The 16,839-nt window shown below is 37.4% G+C and overlaps 1 protein-coding gene across 1 annotated transcript in view; it reads left to right on the top strand.

Annotated features, from left to right (window-relative positions):
• The window catches only part of alk (ALK receptor tyrosine kinase), a 592,666-nt gene that overhangs the window by 351,937 nt on the left and 223,890 nt on the right, over positions 1-16,839 (top strand). Inside the window, exon 4 of the mRNA XM_067454971.1 lies at positions 4,186-4,387. Coding sequence (XP_067311072.1) covers positions 4,186-4,387 — 202 coding nt within the window. The remainder of the gene's footprint in view (positions 1-4,185; positions 4,388-16,839) is intronic.

The raw sequence follows: 16,839 nt of genomic DNA, 5'->3' as shown, positions 1-16,839 counted from the left end.
CCAAAAAGATGATGCTAAAACAACTCATTGCTGGATTCAGATAACTCTGTGAATAATGAAAACACTACATTCCGGGACATTTTCCCTTCATTTTTTTCACTGATGCTGTTTTCATTCCTTTTCTATCAAAAGAAGGTCTCTTTTGTCTCCCCCCCCCCCCCCCCCCCCCTTTCTCTGTGCTCTGGCCCTGTGGAAAATTTCCTGATTGAGAGAGCTGAATGAGGCTGTTGAGAGGGAGGACTCTAAATCAAAGCCCACAGACAGAGCTTTGATTTTTCTCCTCTCTTTCATTATTTATTTCGTTTTCCTCTGGTGTGTTGTCATTTTCCTCCCCTCACTCATCTATTTTGGCTCTACATGGGCTCGGTGTCTGCTGCCTGGGCCACGGATCTACGAATTTCACTTTAACACATACTCATGCGATCCAGATTCCCGCCGACTCTCTGAGAAGCATACAGAGATGTTATGAAAAGGAAACAGGCCACTTATTAAAAAATGTATGGGAGAAATTGCATATTGTAGTAAAGGAAGTCTTGCTATTTCAGTTTTTAAGAAAGCTAGTGACATTATTGCCAAATCCTTGATAGATCAACCTGAAAAACTTGACTTGAGCTGAAGAAATGCATCCGTTTTGTCAGATTTCATTGGCTATTTATCAAAAGTTGCATGAATAAATGTTATAATTCAATCAAATAAATGTAATCGTACCACACTGCTTTATCTCCATGTCTGATTTAAAGCCATAACCGAATGCCATATGTAACGAATCGTAGCTGATGAAAATAGCCGTCAGTTTAACCCTTCCAGTCAAATTTAGCGCTGCAGCTCAAGCATGACAGTTTTGGTCGTTCTGCATTCAAGAAGACTGTAAGTAGTTGCTCAGAAATGAGCTGTCTGGAGGTGTTACCAAGATGAACGCTGATTGCTCTAAAATGTGCTTTGGTAGTGTCACTGGAAGATAAATCAAAAACTAGATTTTTTTTAATATCTCAACTATTTCTTCTGAGATTAATGGAGAGCTAATGGAGCCTTATTCTGACATTTCCCACATCTCATATGTTTCATACCCTGTGTGAAAATAAATCATCAAATTGTTTTATTTTTTTTACAAAATCGTATTAATGTACGAGGAGACACATTGGTCAAAAGGAACACAGTATTGATACAAATACCGGTACATATTATATACAAAATAATAATAATAATAATAATAATAATAATATTAATAATAATCTAAGTTGTCACAAACAATATTTTTTGCAAAGTTTGTACTATTTTCTGTTTATTTGGTCATTACTTATACACTGTCTTTACACTATGTTAATATAAAAAAGCATTGAACGAGATATTCATATATTAATAATTTTCTAATCATTTTATCAAATTTTCATCATAAATATTGTGATGATCTCTAAGGTGGACACCAAACTAAATATATGATACTTACAATCTGAATCTAACCATGCCATGTCAACAAATGGAAAAGTCAGCCAGCTGTTTATTATCAGTATCATTATTATTAATCTACAACATTATTTTACTTTTTTGAATATCAATCAAGTGCCTTTTACCCTTTATATCTGCTGTATGTATGTATGTATGCATGTATGTGTGTGTGTATGTGTGTATGTATGCATGCATGTATGTATGTATGTATGTATGTATGTATGTATGTATGTATGTATGCATGTATGTGTGTGTATGTGTGTATGTATGCATGCATGTATGTATGTATGTATGTATGTATGTATGTATGTATGTATGTATGTATGTATGTATGTATGTATGTATGTATGTATGTATGTGTGTATGTGTGTATGTATGCATGCATGTATGTATGTATGTATGTATGTATGTATGTGTGTATGTGTGTATGTGTGTATGTATGCATGTATGTATGTGTGTATGTATGTATGTATGTATGTATGCATATATATGTGTATGTGTGTATGTATGTGTGTATGCATGTATGCATGTATGTATGTATGTATGCTTGTATGTATGTATGTATGTATGTATGCATGTACAGTCTTGTTCAAAATAATAGCAGTACAATGTGACTAACCAGAATAATCAAGGTTTTTAGTATATTTTTTTATTGCTACTTGGCAAACAAGTTACCAGTAGGTTCAGTAGATTCTCAGAAAACAAACAAGACCCAGCATGCATGATATGCACGCTCTTAAGGCTGTGCAATTGGGCAATTAGTTGAAAGGGGTGTGTTCAAAAAAATAGCAGTGTCTACCTTTGACTGTACAAACTCAAAACTATTTTGTACAAACATTTTTTTTTCTGGGATTTAGCAATCCTGTGAATCACTAAACTAATATTTAGTTGTATGACCACAGTTTTTTAAAACTGCTCGACATCTGTGTGGCATGGAGTCAACCAACTTGTGGCACCTCTCAGCTGTTATTCCACTCCATGATTCTTTAACAACATTCCACAATTCATTCACATTTCTTGGTTTTGCTTCAGAAACAGCATTTTTGATATCACCCCACAAGTTCTCAATTGGATTAAGGTCTGGAGATTGGGCTGGCCACTCCATAACATTAATTTTGTTGGTTTGGAACCAAGACTTTGCCCGTTTACTAGTGTGTTTTGGGTCATTGTCTTGTTGAAACAACCATTTCAAGGGCATGTCCTCTTCAGCATAGGGCAACATGACCTCTTCAAGTATTTTAACATATGCAAACTGATCCATGATCCCTGGTATGCGATAAATAGGCCCAACACCATAGTAGGAGAAACATGCCCATATCATGATGCTTGCACCTCCATGCTTCACTGTCTTCACTGTGTACTGTGGCTTGAATTCAGAGTTTGGGGGTCGTCTCACAAACTGCCTGTGGCCCTTGGACCCAAAAAGAACAATTTTACTCTCATCAGTCCACAAAATGTTCCTCCATTTCTCTTTAGGCCAGTTGATGAGTTCTTTGGCAAATTGTAACCTCTTCTGCACATGCCTTTTTTTTAACAGAGGGACTTTGCGGGGGATTCTTGAAAATAGATTAGCTTCACACAGACGTCTTCTAACTGTCACAGTACTTACAGGTAACTCCAGACTGTCTTTGATCATCCTGGAGGTGATCATTGGCTGAGCCTTTGCCATTCTGGTTATTCTTCTATCCATTTTGATGGTTGTCTTCCGTTTTCTTCCACGTCTCTCTCTGGTTTTGCTCTCCATTTTAAGGCATTGGAGATCATTTTAGCTGAACAGCCTATCATTTTTTGCACCTCTTTATAGGTTTTCCCCTCTCTAATCAACTTTTTAATCAAAGTACGCTGTTCTTCTGAACAATGTCTTGAACGACCCATTTTCCTCAGCTTTCAAATGCATGTTCAACAAGTGTTGGCTTCATCCTTAAATAGGGGCCACCTGATTCACACCTGTTTCTTCACAAAATTGATGACCTCAGTGATTGAATGCCACACTGCTATTTTTTTGAACACACCCATTTCAACTAATTCAACTAATTGCCCAATTGCACAGCCTTAAGAGCGTGCATATCATGAATGCTGGGTCTCATTTGTTTTCTGAGAATCTACTGAACCTACTGGTAACTTGTTTGCCACGTAGCAATAAAAAATATACTAAAAACCTTGATTATTCTGGTTAGTCACATTGTACTGCTATTATTTTGAACAAGACTGTATGTACATACGTATGTATGTATGTATGTATGTATGCTTGCATGTATGTGTGTAAGTATGCGTGTACCTATGCGTGTATGTATGTATGAAGTACTAAAGTCTAAAATTTGATTTCTTAATATGAACTCAAACATTTTGCAATGGATTTTTCCAAGACCAAATTAACAGAACTAAACTTTTATGCCTCAGTAAACTCCTAGTTACTTCTTATTAATAGATAGTAATGCTGTTTTTGTAGCATTTAAATGTAGGTTTTGGGTAGGATTCAGAATAAGGCATTAATATGTGCTTTATAAGTACTACTAAACAGCCAATATCCTAGTAATATGCATGCGTATACAATGTACTTCCTGTGTTCATGTTGTTTTGAAAAACACTTTTTCTGCCATTGAGGTCACTTTCAAAAGCTATAAAAGAAAAACAAAAGTGTCACTTTGAACTTTTGTACACTATGAAACTTCAAACAAAGGTTTGGAAGTGTCTTGCTCTCAGATATAATTATATCTTTCTCTTTGTTTGTTTGCCCAGGGCGGTTTCTCGCAGTGAATGGCTCAGCTCTGACGGGACCATGGGTTCTGAGCCCTTGGCTACGTGCCACCCATCGGCCCTGTGGTCTGGATGTCACAGTGTTTTTGCACCCCAGGCAGAGTGGACGTTACACCGTTTGGCTCATCGAGAGGGACAAGCCACCGCTTGCTCTCCTCACCACTGAGCACCCTCATGTCATCGGGTGAGTTTGCCAAAGGCAGCGTTCTCATATTCGAAATAGTTCTCAAAGAGTTACTCAACTCCTGGACCTCGTGACATAGAGTCTGATATACACAACATACATACCTACCATACTGAAAGAATGCAATCATAATGCAGACGTAACAACGATATGAAATCAATGCTTATTCTAAAACAGCCATAAGCCTGTCCTAACCAATGTGAGGAAATGTCAAATCTTTTCTATGTTTGTATAGCCTTCCAATCAGCCACAATGGCGATTTGTGATTCTATTTTACAAACAGTTTCTATTACTGCAGCTTTATGGCTGAATAAACACAACGTGTCACAGTGATAATCTCAGGTGCTGATTATGTGCTTTATTTAATGTGAAAGAATTTAATGTGAGTTTGAATATCATTTTCTCGTGACCTTTATAAGCTGAAAGCAACCCACCTCAGATCTTGAAAATAAAGGAAACAACAGTGTTCAAGCTGTCAACTCAAGGTGAACAAACGTGTATTCTATGATAAAGAATTATATATATAACGAAATGTTTCGTCTCAAGGGGATATCCTCTAATAAACTATATATATATATATATATATATATATATATATATATATATATATATATATATATATATATATATATATATATATATATATATATATATATGATTTTTTTTTTTTTTATTTATTTTTTTTTTTTGATTGATTTTGTTGGGTCGAGTCTGGTTTGGGCAGACAAATTGCTTGCCGATGAAAATCTTATTGCGTCGCGTCTGGTTAGGACAAGGCGTTAGGCTGTTTAAATTTGCTTTTCAAAGCTTAAATTTCTGCCAAGGGCCAACTCAATCAACAGAACTAATGAACAGCTCATGATCTGTTTATTTCCCTTCTTTTGTCTGAAAGCCAGGATCTGCCATACGTAAACCCCGCCCCTCCAGCTGAGACCTTTCGTATTGAGGTTGCAGTTTTTGCACATAAAGATGAACCATTTACTCTTGCCAGTGTTCTTACAGACAACAATGTGTGTTCATCCTTTTTTCCAGCAGTTTTCTTTAAATGATTCAGCTTGAAACCCTTAACCCTCAATGGTACAGAGTTGCCATATGGCAACAGTTATTTATTACTTGCTAATTTCCTTGCTATTCAGACTAAAAACAATAAATTACACTGTGGGAATTAAAAGGGCAGGCCTTAAGGTAGCCAATTTTTAAATCAAAAATGCTGTTTTTTTATTTATTCATAAATCAACTTTAACATAATTTTACTGTAAATTGAGAAAATAGCAATGTTGCCATATGCCAAATCTGTGCCCCAGTGGAGTTGCAGTAATGTATTTCCACATTGGGATTATTTTTTGAACATAGCAGCATCAACAATATTATCGCAATTATTTATTTATTTTAAGTGTTTATTGTTGTATAGTTGGGTTTATGAATAAGTAAAACAATTATATCTTCTTTTGAGAAAATGAATAGAGCATTTTTTTTCCCGGAAAAGGCTATAGGAAGAGTGCAGAGTTAGATCTCCCATGTGATGAGAGTGAGGATGAGTTAGCCAAATTGTAGGGAAGATAGAGATTAAAGGAACACGTCCTAGCCACATCATTCTAGGTTAGAACATCACAACTTTTACTATACACTATTTACTATTGTAACTATACACATCAAAACATGTTAATAGGAAAATGTTGGTGTTATTGTCACTTATAGAGCAGTAGGCTAGATGGAGCCGTTTATCTCCAGTCTTTGTGCTAAGATGGGGTGCGTCAGACAGAGTTATGGGATGTACAGAGATGAGAATGGTATGTATGGACATATCTAACTCTGGGGGAAACGGTGAATAAGCTAATGTCGTACAAAGTCGGCATGTTCCTTGAAATGATACTGATTTCTGATTGGTCTTCTCTTGTTAGTTATATATAGCTGCCTTTACATTGGAAAGCACTGTTCACTCACATCTCATTTCTGCCATGTAATTAGAATCAGAAGATGATATTAATGAAACATAATGTTATATATTGTGTGTGTATATATATATATATATATATATATATATATATATATATATATATATATATATATATATATATATATATATATATATATATATATATATATATATAGTGTTGTGAAATCAACACTGAGTCTATTTACTATATATATTATTACATATTCTTCTGTGCAAAAGCCACGTGTTGTGATCTGATACATTGAGTTTTTATCTACATATTGTCTTATTGAATATTATGTTTCATTAATATCATCTTCTGATTCTAATTACATGGCAGAAATGAGATGTGTGTGTATATATATATATATATATATATATATATATATATATATATATATATATATATATATATATATATATATATATATATATATATATATATATATATATATATATATATGTTTTATTTATGAATTTTTTATTTAAAAAAATATTTTTTTTATTTTTATTTTTTTACAAGCGCTGCTTTTCCTTCTGGGAAAGCAATCTCACATTGCATAACTTTAATCCAGTTGGTAGTCACTTACATCCAAATCGATGTATGAAACATTGATTTTACTAGTAGCCCATGTATGTTCCCTGGGATCCATGTATATCTAGCTGCATTTTTCAGCTTATTTATGTTATAAGCAATTGATGAGACCAGTATCATCAAAATCATCCTTTCTTGATTTTCTATGTAAAACTGGCAAAACCATATGTTGTTTGATTAGCAACACCTCCAGTACTTCCTAAGGCTAACACCCTTTAGATTTGTTTCTGTGTCCTTGAGATTCTCTTCTAGTCCTCAACAACTTCCTGTTTGTGGGATTTTCTTCTGCAGAGGAACTGTGTCTTACAAGACCGGGTGGAATATGAATGCGTGCAGCCATGCGTGGCGTGTTTAGATAGGGAAAAGTGCTCTGACTCATTATAGAGTTCCCTTTGAGGTCATTATTTTCGATCAGCCAACCAACCCACATATTTGTATGCAATTTTGCCCTTGCCTGAGGTCAGCTCTTGTCCATTAGATTTAGTAAATTCCCAGAGCCAAAAATCACCAGGCCTGCATTTCTCAAAAGCATTGTGAGCTAAGTTGATCGTAGAGACCACTGGTTCCAACGGGACAGGTGTGGTGGTGTGGGTCAGTTTAAGGGTAAAGTTAGGGACAGGTGTGGTGGTGTGGGTCAGTTTAAGGGTAAAGTTAGAGACAGGTGTGATGGTGTGGGTCAGTTTAAGGGTAAAGTTAGGGTCAGGTGTGGTGGTGTGGGTCAGTTTAAGGGTAAAGTTAGAGACAGGTGTGGTGGTGTGGGTCAGTTTAAGGGTAAAGTTAGGGACAGGTGTGGTGGTGTGGGTCAGTTTAAGGGTAAAGTTAGAGACAGGTGTGGTGGTGTGGGTCAGTTTAAGGGTAAAGTTAGAGACAGGTGTGGTGGTGTGGGTCAGTTTAAGGGTAAAGTTAGAGACAGGTGTGGTGGTGTGGGTCAGTTTAAGGGTAAAGTTAGAGACAGGTGTGGTGGTGTGGGTCAGTTTAAGGGTAAAGTTAGGGACAGGTGTGGTGGTGTGGGTCAGTTTAAGGGTTAAGTTAGAGACAGGTGTGTTGGTGTGGGTCAGTTTAAGGGTAAAGTTAGAGACAGGTGTGGTGGTGTGGGTCAGTTTAAGGGTAAAGTTAGAGACAGGTGTGGTGGTGTGGGTCAGTTTAAGGGTAAAGTTAGGGACAGGTGTGGTGGTGTGGGTCAGTTTAAGGGTTAAGTTAGAGACAGGTGTGTTGGTGTGGGTCAGTTTAAGGGTAAAGTTAGAGACAGGTGTGTTGGTGTGGGTCAGTTTAAGGGTAAAGTTAGAGACAGGTGTGGTGGTGTGGGTCAGTTTAAGGGTAAAGTTAGAGACAGGTGTGTTGGTGTGGGTCAGTTTAAGGGTAAAGTTAGAGACAGTTGTGGTGGTGTGGGTCAGTTTAAGGGTAAAGTTAGAGACAGGTGTGGTGGTGTGGGTCAGTTTAAGGGTAAAGTTAGAGACAGGTGTGGTGGTGTGGGTCAATTTAAGGGTAAAGTTAGAGACAGGTGTAGTGGTGTGGGTCAGTTTAAAGGTAAACTTAGGGTCAGGTGTGGTGGTGTGGGTCAGTTTAAGGGTAAAGTTAGAGGCAGGTGTGGTGGTGTGGGTCAGTTTAAGGGTAAAGTTAGAGACAGGTGTGGTGGTGTGGGTCAGTTTAAGGGTAAAGTTAGAGACAGGTGTGGTGGTGTGGGTCAGTTTAGGGGTAAAGTTAGGGTCAGGTGTGGTGGTGTGGGTCAGTTTAAGGGTAAAGTTAGAGACAGGTGTGGTGGTGTGGGTCAGTTTAAGGGTAAAGTTAGAGACAGGTGTGGTGGTGTGGGTCAGTTTAAGGGTAAAGTTAGAGACAGGTGTGGTGGTGTGGGTCAGTTTAAGGGTAAAGTTAGAGACAGGTGTGATGGTGTGGGTCAGTTTAAGGGTAAAGTTAGAGACAGGTGTGGTGGTGTGGGCCAGTTTAAGGGTAAAGTTAGAGACAGGTGTGGTGGTGTGGGTCAGTTTAAGGGTAAAGTTAGAGACAGGTGTGATGGTGTGGGTCAGTTTAAGGGTAAAGTTAGAGACAGGTGTGGTGGTGTGGGCCAGTTTAAGGATAAAGTTAGAGACAGGTGTGGTGGTGTGGGTCAGTTTAAGGGTAAAGTTAGAGACAGTTGTGGTGGTGTGGGTCAGTTTAAGGGTAAAGTTAGAGACAGGTTTGGTGGTGTGGGTCAGTTTAAGGGTTGGGTTAGGTGTATGGGAAATGTAATTACATTTTTAAAACATATATGTACTTGTACACAATAAGTGCATTGTATCAAATGATTAGTTTGAATGTTAGTACATAGTATTTAAGGCCACTGAATATTAATGGGTCAAACTATATTTTGTCATATCCAAAACAGTCTCACCATACAACAAAACTTATGGTACCCGTTATCCGTACATAGGAACTAGGCCTGTATTTTGATGGTCCCCTCATTTATGTCTTGAACTATATAAAACAAATGTGCAAAAACTAGGTTATGGAGTTCTGGTGAGGCCCACATGCCACATAGTGACTTCTGTGTGTAGCTAACTTACACTTGGAATTTCTTTGTGGAATGTTTATTGGTGAGTCACGAAACTGAGAAAGGAAAAGTGTGTCAGGTGACAAAATTAAATATATATGGAAATTAAAACATTGAAATACCCAAAAGGCTCTTTTCGCCTGAGGGATTACGTGCTCTAGAAAAAGCAGCACACCTCATCGCCTAAGACAAGCTGCTGTTCACTGCTATGAAACAAAATGTTGTGTCACAAGATTAGCTGTATGCTCATTAGCCATTCTCGCAGCTAGCAGACAAACACCCCAGTAGTTTGAGGAGTTACTGAAACAAAGAAAGAGGATCTGTCAAAGATCACAACTGTGGAAAAAGCACACATTTTACTGTCGAAAGTGAAAACCCTTCTAAGCTTGTGTCCACCATGGATTAAAACAATTTCCTCAAAATTGTGAGTTAAAAAGTCATCCTTCGCCAGGAAATTGATTGACAGGCGATCTGACAAATCATAATCCGCCATCCGCAAAATCCGCCATTTTGTTCGGCAAAGCACCGGTGTATACTGGCATCTTTCCGCATTTGAAACAACATTCCCTCTGATGTTCATTCGAGTTTATTTGATGCTATAAATTAACTAGATGGAAGAGATGATCGGTTCATGAGTAGCTTTAACTGAAGAAAAAAAATGCAATTAATGAGAATTGAAAGAATTATGACATAAAAAGTCATAATTACCTTTTTATTCAGTGGTGGAAACAAGCTTCCATACCCTTCCGCTGCTATAAGCCTAACTGCCACCCCCATGTTGAATATTGCATTGTGGCTATTTTCTGTAGCTGCTCAAAAATAATTTTTTACCCAGAAATATTTTTTCACCATTTCTTTTTGCATAAAATTATGTTGCTCTAACAATATTGTGTAATATAACTACACGGGGGAACATAAGTATCCATTTTCACAGTCACAGAATTCCATAACTGCTCAAGAGTTGCGCTAGGCTTGCATTATGCATAAGCAGTTGAAAATCCATTATATAAAACATCTAAATATTTTAAAATCAGATTATCAGGAGATCATGCCATGTGCATACATGCGGGCATATCATGTAAAATATTCTCAATTAATTATTAACATTAATGTATATTATTATTGCCTCATATCTCTCATTCCTAAAAAAAAATAAAATTGTATCCATTACATTTCCCTGTGGCCAAACCAGAGTTTATGATTCCTCCACTAAGATTCTTTGAAGTCCCAGCCTAGGTGTGATGTTTTTCATCTTACTGTGTTCACAATTTGAGCTGGTTTGAGCTGCCTGTACCTTTTCTATTATTGTCTAAGTGTTTAAGAGCACAATATCGAATCATGGATTGCAATCTGTTTCGCTAATTGGCCCTTTTTCAATTGATGTGCATATCTGTTGGGCTTTGGGCTATCGTATTTGCTGAGGATTAACACTTGTTTTAATCAATTAACTAGGACTGATATACTGGTCAGCCAATAAAATGCTGTAAGAGAGTTCGATTAGAGGTTTGTTTCATATGGAATGTGTTTCTGTGTTTAAATTTTACATTAAAAGATTAAGTAGCACAGGCTACAACCCATTTTCAACTACTAATGAGGGAAATGAAAAAAGTACCAAAGTCTGCAATCATGAAACTCTTGGCTGACAGCAAATGACATTTAACTATTAATTGTCGAATGATCCCATGTATTGTAAAATTATATGATTTTAGAGTATGCATTAAGGTCCATCCCTACTCTAAAAAAAAGTCTGGGTTGTTTCAAATATAGACAAACCCACTTTTATTTATTTACTTACTTACTTACTTACTTACTTACTTACTTACTTACTTACTTACTTACTTACTTACTTACTTATTTATTTATTTATTTATTTATTTATTTATTTATTTATTTATTTATTTATTTATTTATTTATTGTCTTGCCTCATTCCGTCAGTAAGCATGTAGTCTCGTGTAGCCTGACCTTTACACTGATGCAGCTTTTCATTGGTCATTGACAGACATGTAATGCAACCAATCACAGTTTGTTTTGTTCCTCATCATGTTTAGGGGTGTGAAAATGTCAAGTCAATGTCCCTTCAATAAGACCAGTGTGCATCTATAAATTATTCATTTAAGGTGTGCAAGTTTACTGCACAATACTTTTGAAAAATCCAGCGTTCAGTTGATAGTGGTAAGCGCTCAGTTTTTAAACGGCTTTCTTCTTTCAACAAAATCCATTTATAAATAAAATAAGCAATGAACAGAATAAGTACAATAAACTAAAATGGAGTGTGTGTGTAAGGCTTGAGATTTTCTCACTCAAACCACTGCCCGCTGCTGCTTCTGATTGAGAAAAGCTGCTTATACCTGCTGGTCTATCATCAGTTTTCTCTTTAATAATAGCATATTGGCGATTTGGCAAACAATCCAGTACATATCTGTGTTTAAGCTCTTGAGAGCATCAAATGTTTCTATTTATAATGTGTTTTTGCAGCATTGGGCAATGTAGCCAATCACAGATATGTCTGTTGATTTCCTAAACGCAATAGCCAATCAGAGGTCTTTAAGTTAGTATAAACTCACTGCTCAAAGCCATCCACTGCTAAGTTCTGCGCTCTCACAAATCCTCTCAACAAAGTGTAGACATTATGTAAATAAGAGATTTAGGGCCAGATTTACTAACAGCTTGCTCCAGCACAAACCCTTTTTTGGCGTTAACAAACTACTGTCAGGATTTACTAATGGCGCACAATGAAAAACTAGCACTAAAAAGGCATGGACAGGGTTATTTTTGTGGCTGACCTTTTTGATAATGCATTTGTTGGCGTTTCCCTTTCAGACGCAAAATGCATGAGAGGAAAGTATTTAAACTAAATTTTGCGCTAGTCATTTTAATGGCATTTTTTTGTCATTATTTACCATCAAAAAAAAAAAAAAAAAAAACATGTCTTAAACCAGACACTTTCCCTGTTGTTTTAAATCTGGCCCTAACTGTACAATGTACACAGCTTCATTGATTATAACGGAACTTTGGGAGATTACATCCTCATGGTGAACTAAGAGGAGTGACAGGTTTTGGGTGATTATAAAGAGATTTTCAGTCATTGAAAAAAAAAATTCAATTAATTCGCCAACATATAAAATATTTAGAACTACATATTGCCATAAGAGTGTGTTGGGATAACAATATCTATCTAACTTTAAATTGGATAAAGAAACTAAACTCACACATACTTGCCAAAACTAAGCTTTAACAATATAGCCTACTGCTATGCAACATCTGGAAGTTAGAGCGTACAGGTTTTTTTATCAGTCCACCGGGAAACAAAGTTGTGTTAACAAAGTACTACACTGCTACAATGAAACTTACCGAGGAGAAATCATTGGATCACAAGTTTGTAACATCTGAGTAATAAACTTTTCCCCGAGGCTTTTACTTTCAAAGCCATCTCTTTCTCCCTGCAATCTTAAAAGTTTGTTGGACTGACTTCGGAGGAAGACTTTGCTGGTACTGTGGAGGTTAGCCAAGCAGTCAAATCCCACCAACAGTACCAGAGCCACTGGGAGCTGCACTCTTCACTGCTGACACAATGCATTACCTCCCAAGTCACTTCTCATTACTTGAGTAGCAGTCATCGCAAAGGAGGCCGGAGACCCTAATGGTGACTCATTCCTCTATTGTGTTTCTACACACCACAGCCGATAGCCTCCATCTCTTCTACAACTGCCACACAGAGGGGGTCAAAATGTCCCAGACTTGTAGACCTGTCATTGGCACCGCTCACCCCCTCCTCTTTCTGTGGTCGTCTCCAAGGACTAGAGGCGTCAGACGGTTTCCATTAACTGGAGAGAACAAGAGGCATAAATACTTCAGTGGCAAACATGAAAATCGATAAATGCTTGTCATCCACTAAGGAACTTGCTGTCATTGCAATGGAACATACAGCTGCTCCATTTGGTTTCATGCACATAAATCATACAGAGCCATGTAATTATTCCGTTATTTGTTTGTTTGTTTGTTAACCTGTCTGGTTCTGTTCATCTGTGCCAGCAAATAGGACAGAGGTTCGGTGCAAGGTGGTCCCTGCCCTATGTAGATCCCCCATCCTGACTTTGAGGGAATTATATTATTATATTTATCAACCTTTTTTTTTTAAATTGCTATTTGGAGCTATTTTAATCCACATAGAAGCCCATGTCATAATGTCAAATTCATTTTGTTTTGGAAAACCGTTTAGGGAGTTGTTTACCTTGTGATTATTTTGTTCAGTTTGACCTGGATGACCCATTTAAGGACAAATTGGGGAAGGTTTTTTACTGATATGACAGGTTGGAAATATTGCATTGGAAAAGTAATGATGTACTTGAAAGGCTGCTTGGGGAAAAGAATCCTGCAAATTCAGTTCAAAAAATCTTTTTTTTAGGTTACTCTGGGTTTGGGCCATGTTCTGAGCTCGAAGCCCCCCCACTCGGACACCACACCATATGCATACTCTTTTATCGTTTATCTGATAATTTGTTAGAGTGAATTCGTAAAATAGCACACTGATCAGCTATCAAAATCCTGACAGGTGATGTGAATAAAACTGAAGATATCATTACAATGGCACGTCAAGAGGAGGGATGTATTAGGCACGGAGTGAAATCAGTCACTTCTTGAATTCTATTTGCTAGAAGAATGAGCAAGCGAAAAGATCTGAGTGACTAGGGCCAAATAGTGATGGCTATATGACTGGGTCAGAGCATCTCCAAAATGACAAGTCTTGTGGGATGTTCCCAGTTTGCAGCGTTTAGTACCTACCAAATGTGGTACAAGAAAGGACAAGTGCAAGGGTCAAGGGTCATGGGCGCCAAAGATTCATTGATGCACATTGGGGAGGAAAAGCTAGCCCATATAAAATGCCCATCCAAATTCTAAATAGCCATACTTTTTTGCTTAAAACGTTTGTGTATGCATCCAAGTCAATAGAAGTACTGTATACTTTAGTTTCATTTAATAAAATATTACTGAACCTTTAGGAATTGTTTCCTATATTTTTCAAATAACAATTTAATCGCAGACCTTGTCATCAAAACATCACTTTTAGGATTTATTTCTCCACATAATTAGTTGCTCCATCAAAAGCTCAATAAAAACAACATTTTCCTGCAATCATATCCCGTGGGAGTAATGAAAAGCCAATATATGCAACTACACCTCACGTACAATCAAGGACACATGCAGATTAATTACGTATTTGGTAAAGAGCTAACAGCTTTGCGTGGCTCTGGAGTATTTCATGGGATTTTGTTTGTTCCTGGCCTTGTGACTCCGTTCCTCAGCTCTCCATTTAGCATCTGTCGGAGCTGACCCTCACTGCTGATGCACAGCGCCGATGGGCTGGAAATGACCCTGACTTTCACAGTCTGGGAAGAAAGCCAGGAGCTTCACATTCATCAGCACAGCTTAGGAACTAAACTAGAGGCAAATACTACCTAGGAGATGTCTGCCAATTCCAAGCACACCAGGATCCATTCATGCGTAGAACTGGACGTGTGGCATTGGTCAGCATGGCTAATGTTTGTAGTAGGGTTTATTTTGTAACGATTAAATAGGGCATAGGTCTTGGATCAATATTGATTCTAGAAGAACTCCATCCCTTATGCAAGCAGAGCCATCAAGGACATTGTCAAGACCACATCATTACTCCTCCATAAGAGCCCCAGTGGCAACTCTAATAGATGTATTTAATACTTATCTCTGGCCACCCATATTTGGCCCCTCATCCGCCATGTTTATTGTTTATAACCCAGAGTAATAGTTTAAGGTCTGCACATTATTAAACATGGACTTAATTAGTTTACATCAAAATTCAACAGCAGTGGATCTCTGTTTATTGGGAAGAGTGTATGGGTGCTTTATCACGCCAGTTTAAACTTACTGCAGTGTTTGGTGGGAGGATTGATTTGATAGGGACAAAACTCTAGCCTAGAAATCTAGACACACCCTAGCGGGCAGCAAATCGAATCTGCCGCCAGTGTCTTCTAACAACTCTCAATACATTTCTGAGCTGTAAAAAAACAAACTCTGGTTGAGCCAATCACATCGTGTATAGAGTCAGTGGGCGGGGCCATAATGATAACGGCAGAGTTGCGCTTGCGTGCTTCTAGTAAACACAGAAACTGGCGAACGGCGGTCTTTCGAATCAGCTTTCACCACGACTCTGGAAGACTTGGAGTTAAGCTTTTCTCTGAGAAAAGAACAAAGAACGGCACTGAAGTCATTCTTAAAAAGGGAAGATGTGTTCTGAGTTTTGCCGACCGGATACGTCGAAAGTTTAATCTGTCAACGAGCTCCGCTTCATGTTGCTCTGGTTGGTGTAGCGCTATCCTATCGGGTGCAGAGAGAGTTTGAAAGACAACCGTTTATCCCGCCTCTCGGATTGAGCTGTCAATGGTGAGTTTCCAGACCAAACATCTTGATGTGGGTCTGGCTTGTCAGGCTTACAAAACTCACAAACATGCATAAAACACTTTTCACCATTTTTTATTTCCCTTGTAAATAAGAATTTTGTAGATTTCTCCACAAGTCATCCTAAAGCTTTTAACTCTTTGTAGATCGAAATAGGAAATCTCATATTTTACAAAGTGTATGTTCCATATAATCAGCTTTTTTTTTTTTTTTACCGATTAATAATAGGGGTGTAACGATACCCTGATGTCACGATTTGGTACGTATCACAATACTGAGCTCACGATACGGTATTATTTCCATACTTCAAGACATTTGGTAAAAGGTTTGCAAAAAAATAACTGTTGATTAAAATGCTAAATTTGGGATTACTTTTGGGGGTGGAGATGAATAGGCTTGGGGTTAGTGCTGGCAATCCAATGCACAGGACAATGGTGACCCCAGAATAAATATGCAGAATTATTTTAGACAAATATGCTTGCACTCTGTTAGAAGACATTTCGGTGGACACACAAAGACATTTGGCATTATCAGGACCCGCAAATATCCCCCCATTGGATTATTATACATTACATTCAACATTATTATACATTTATTTTATACATATTATACATTATATTTAACATTATATACAGTGGTGCTTGAAAGGTGCACAACGAATTAAGAGCCGCGGGGTGAAAACGTTTCGAATTTGAAGATCAAAGTAAATTATACTTAATTTGTATTCCAGGGAACATGTAAGCATCTTCTGTTGCTTCTGAAGGGCAAAAAAATACATTCAAGCAAAATGCATTCACCCTGTTCAAAAGTTTTCACCCCCCCGCTCAATGCGTCATTTTCCTTCTGAAGCATCAGTGATTGTTTGAACCTTTTTTAATAGTTGTGTTTGAGTCCTTCAATCTTCCTCAATGTGAAAAAAGATGGATCTAAATGCATAGTCACTGCTGGAAAAGGTTCAAAT

Source organism: Pseudorasbora parva, chromosome 10 (genome assembly GCF_024679245.1).
Source record: "Pseudorasbora parva isolate DD20220531a chromosome 10, ASM2467924v1, whole genome shotgun sequence".
Classification (NCBI taxonomy): domain Eukaryota; kingdom Metazoa; phylum Chordata; class Actinopteri; order Cypriniformes; family Gobionidae; genus Pseudorasbora; species Pseudorasbora parva.
This window is presented reverse-complemented; position numbering and strand designations above follow the sequence as displayed.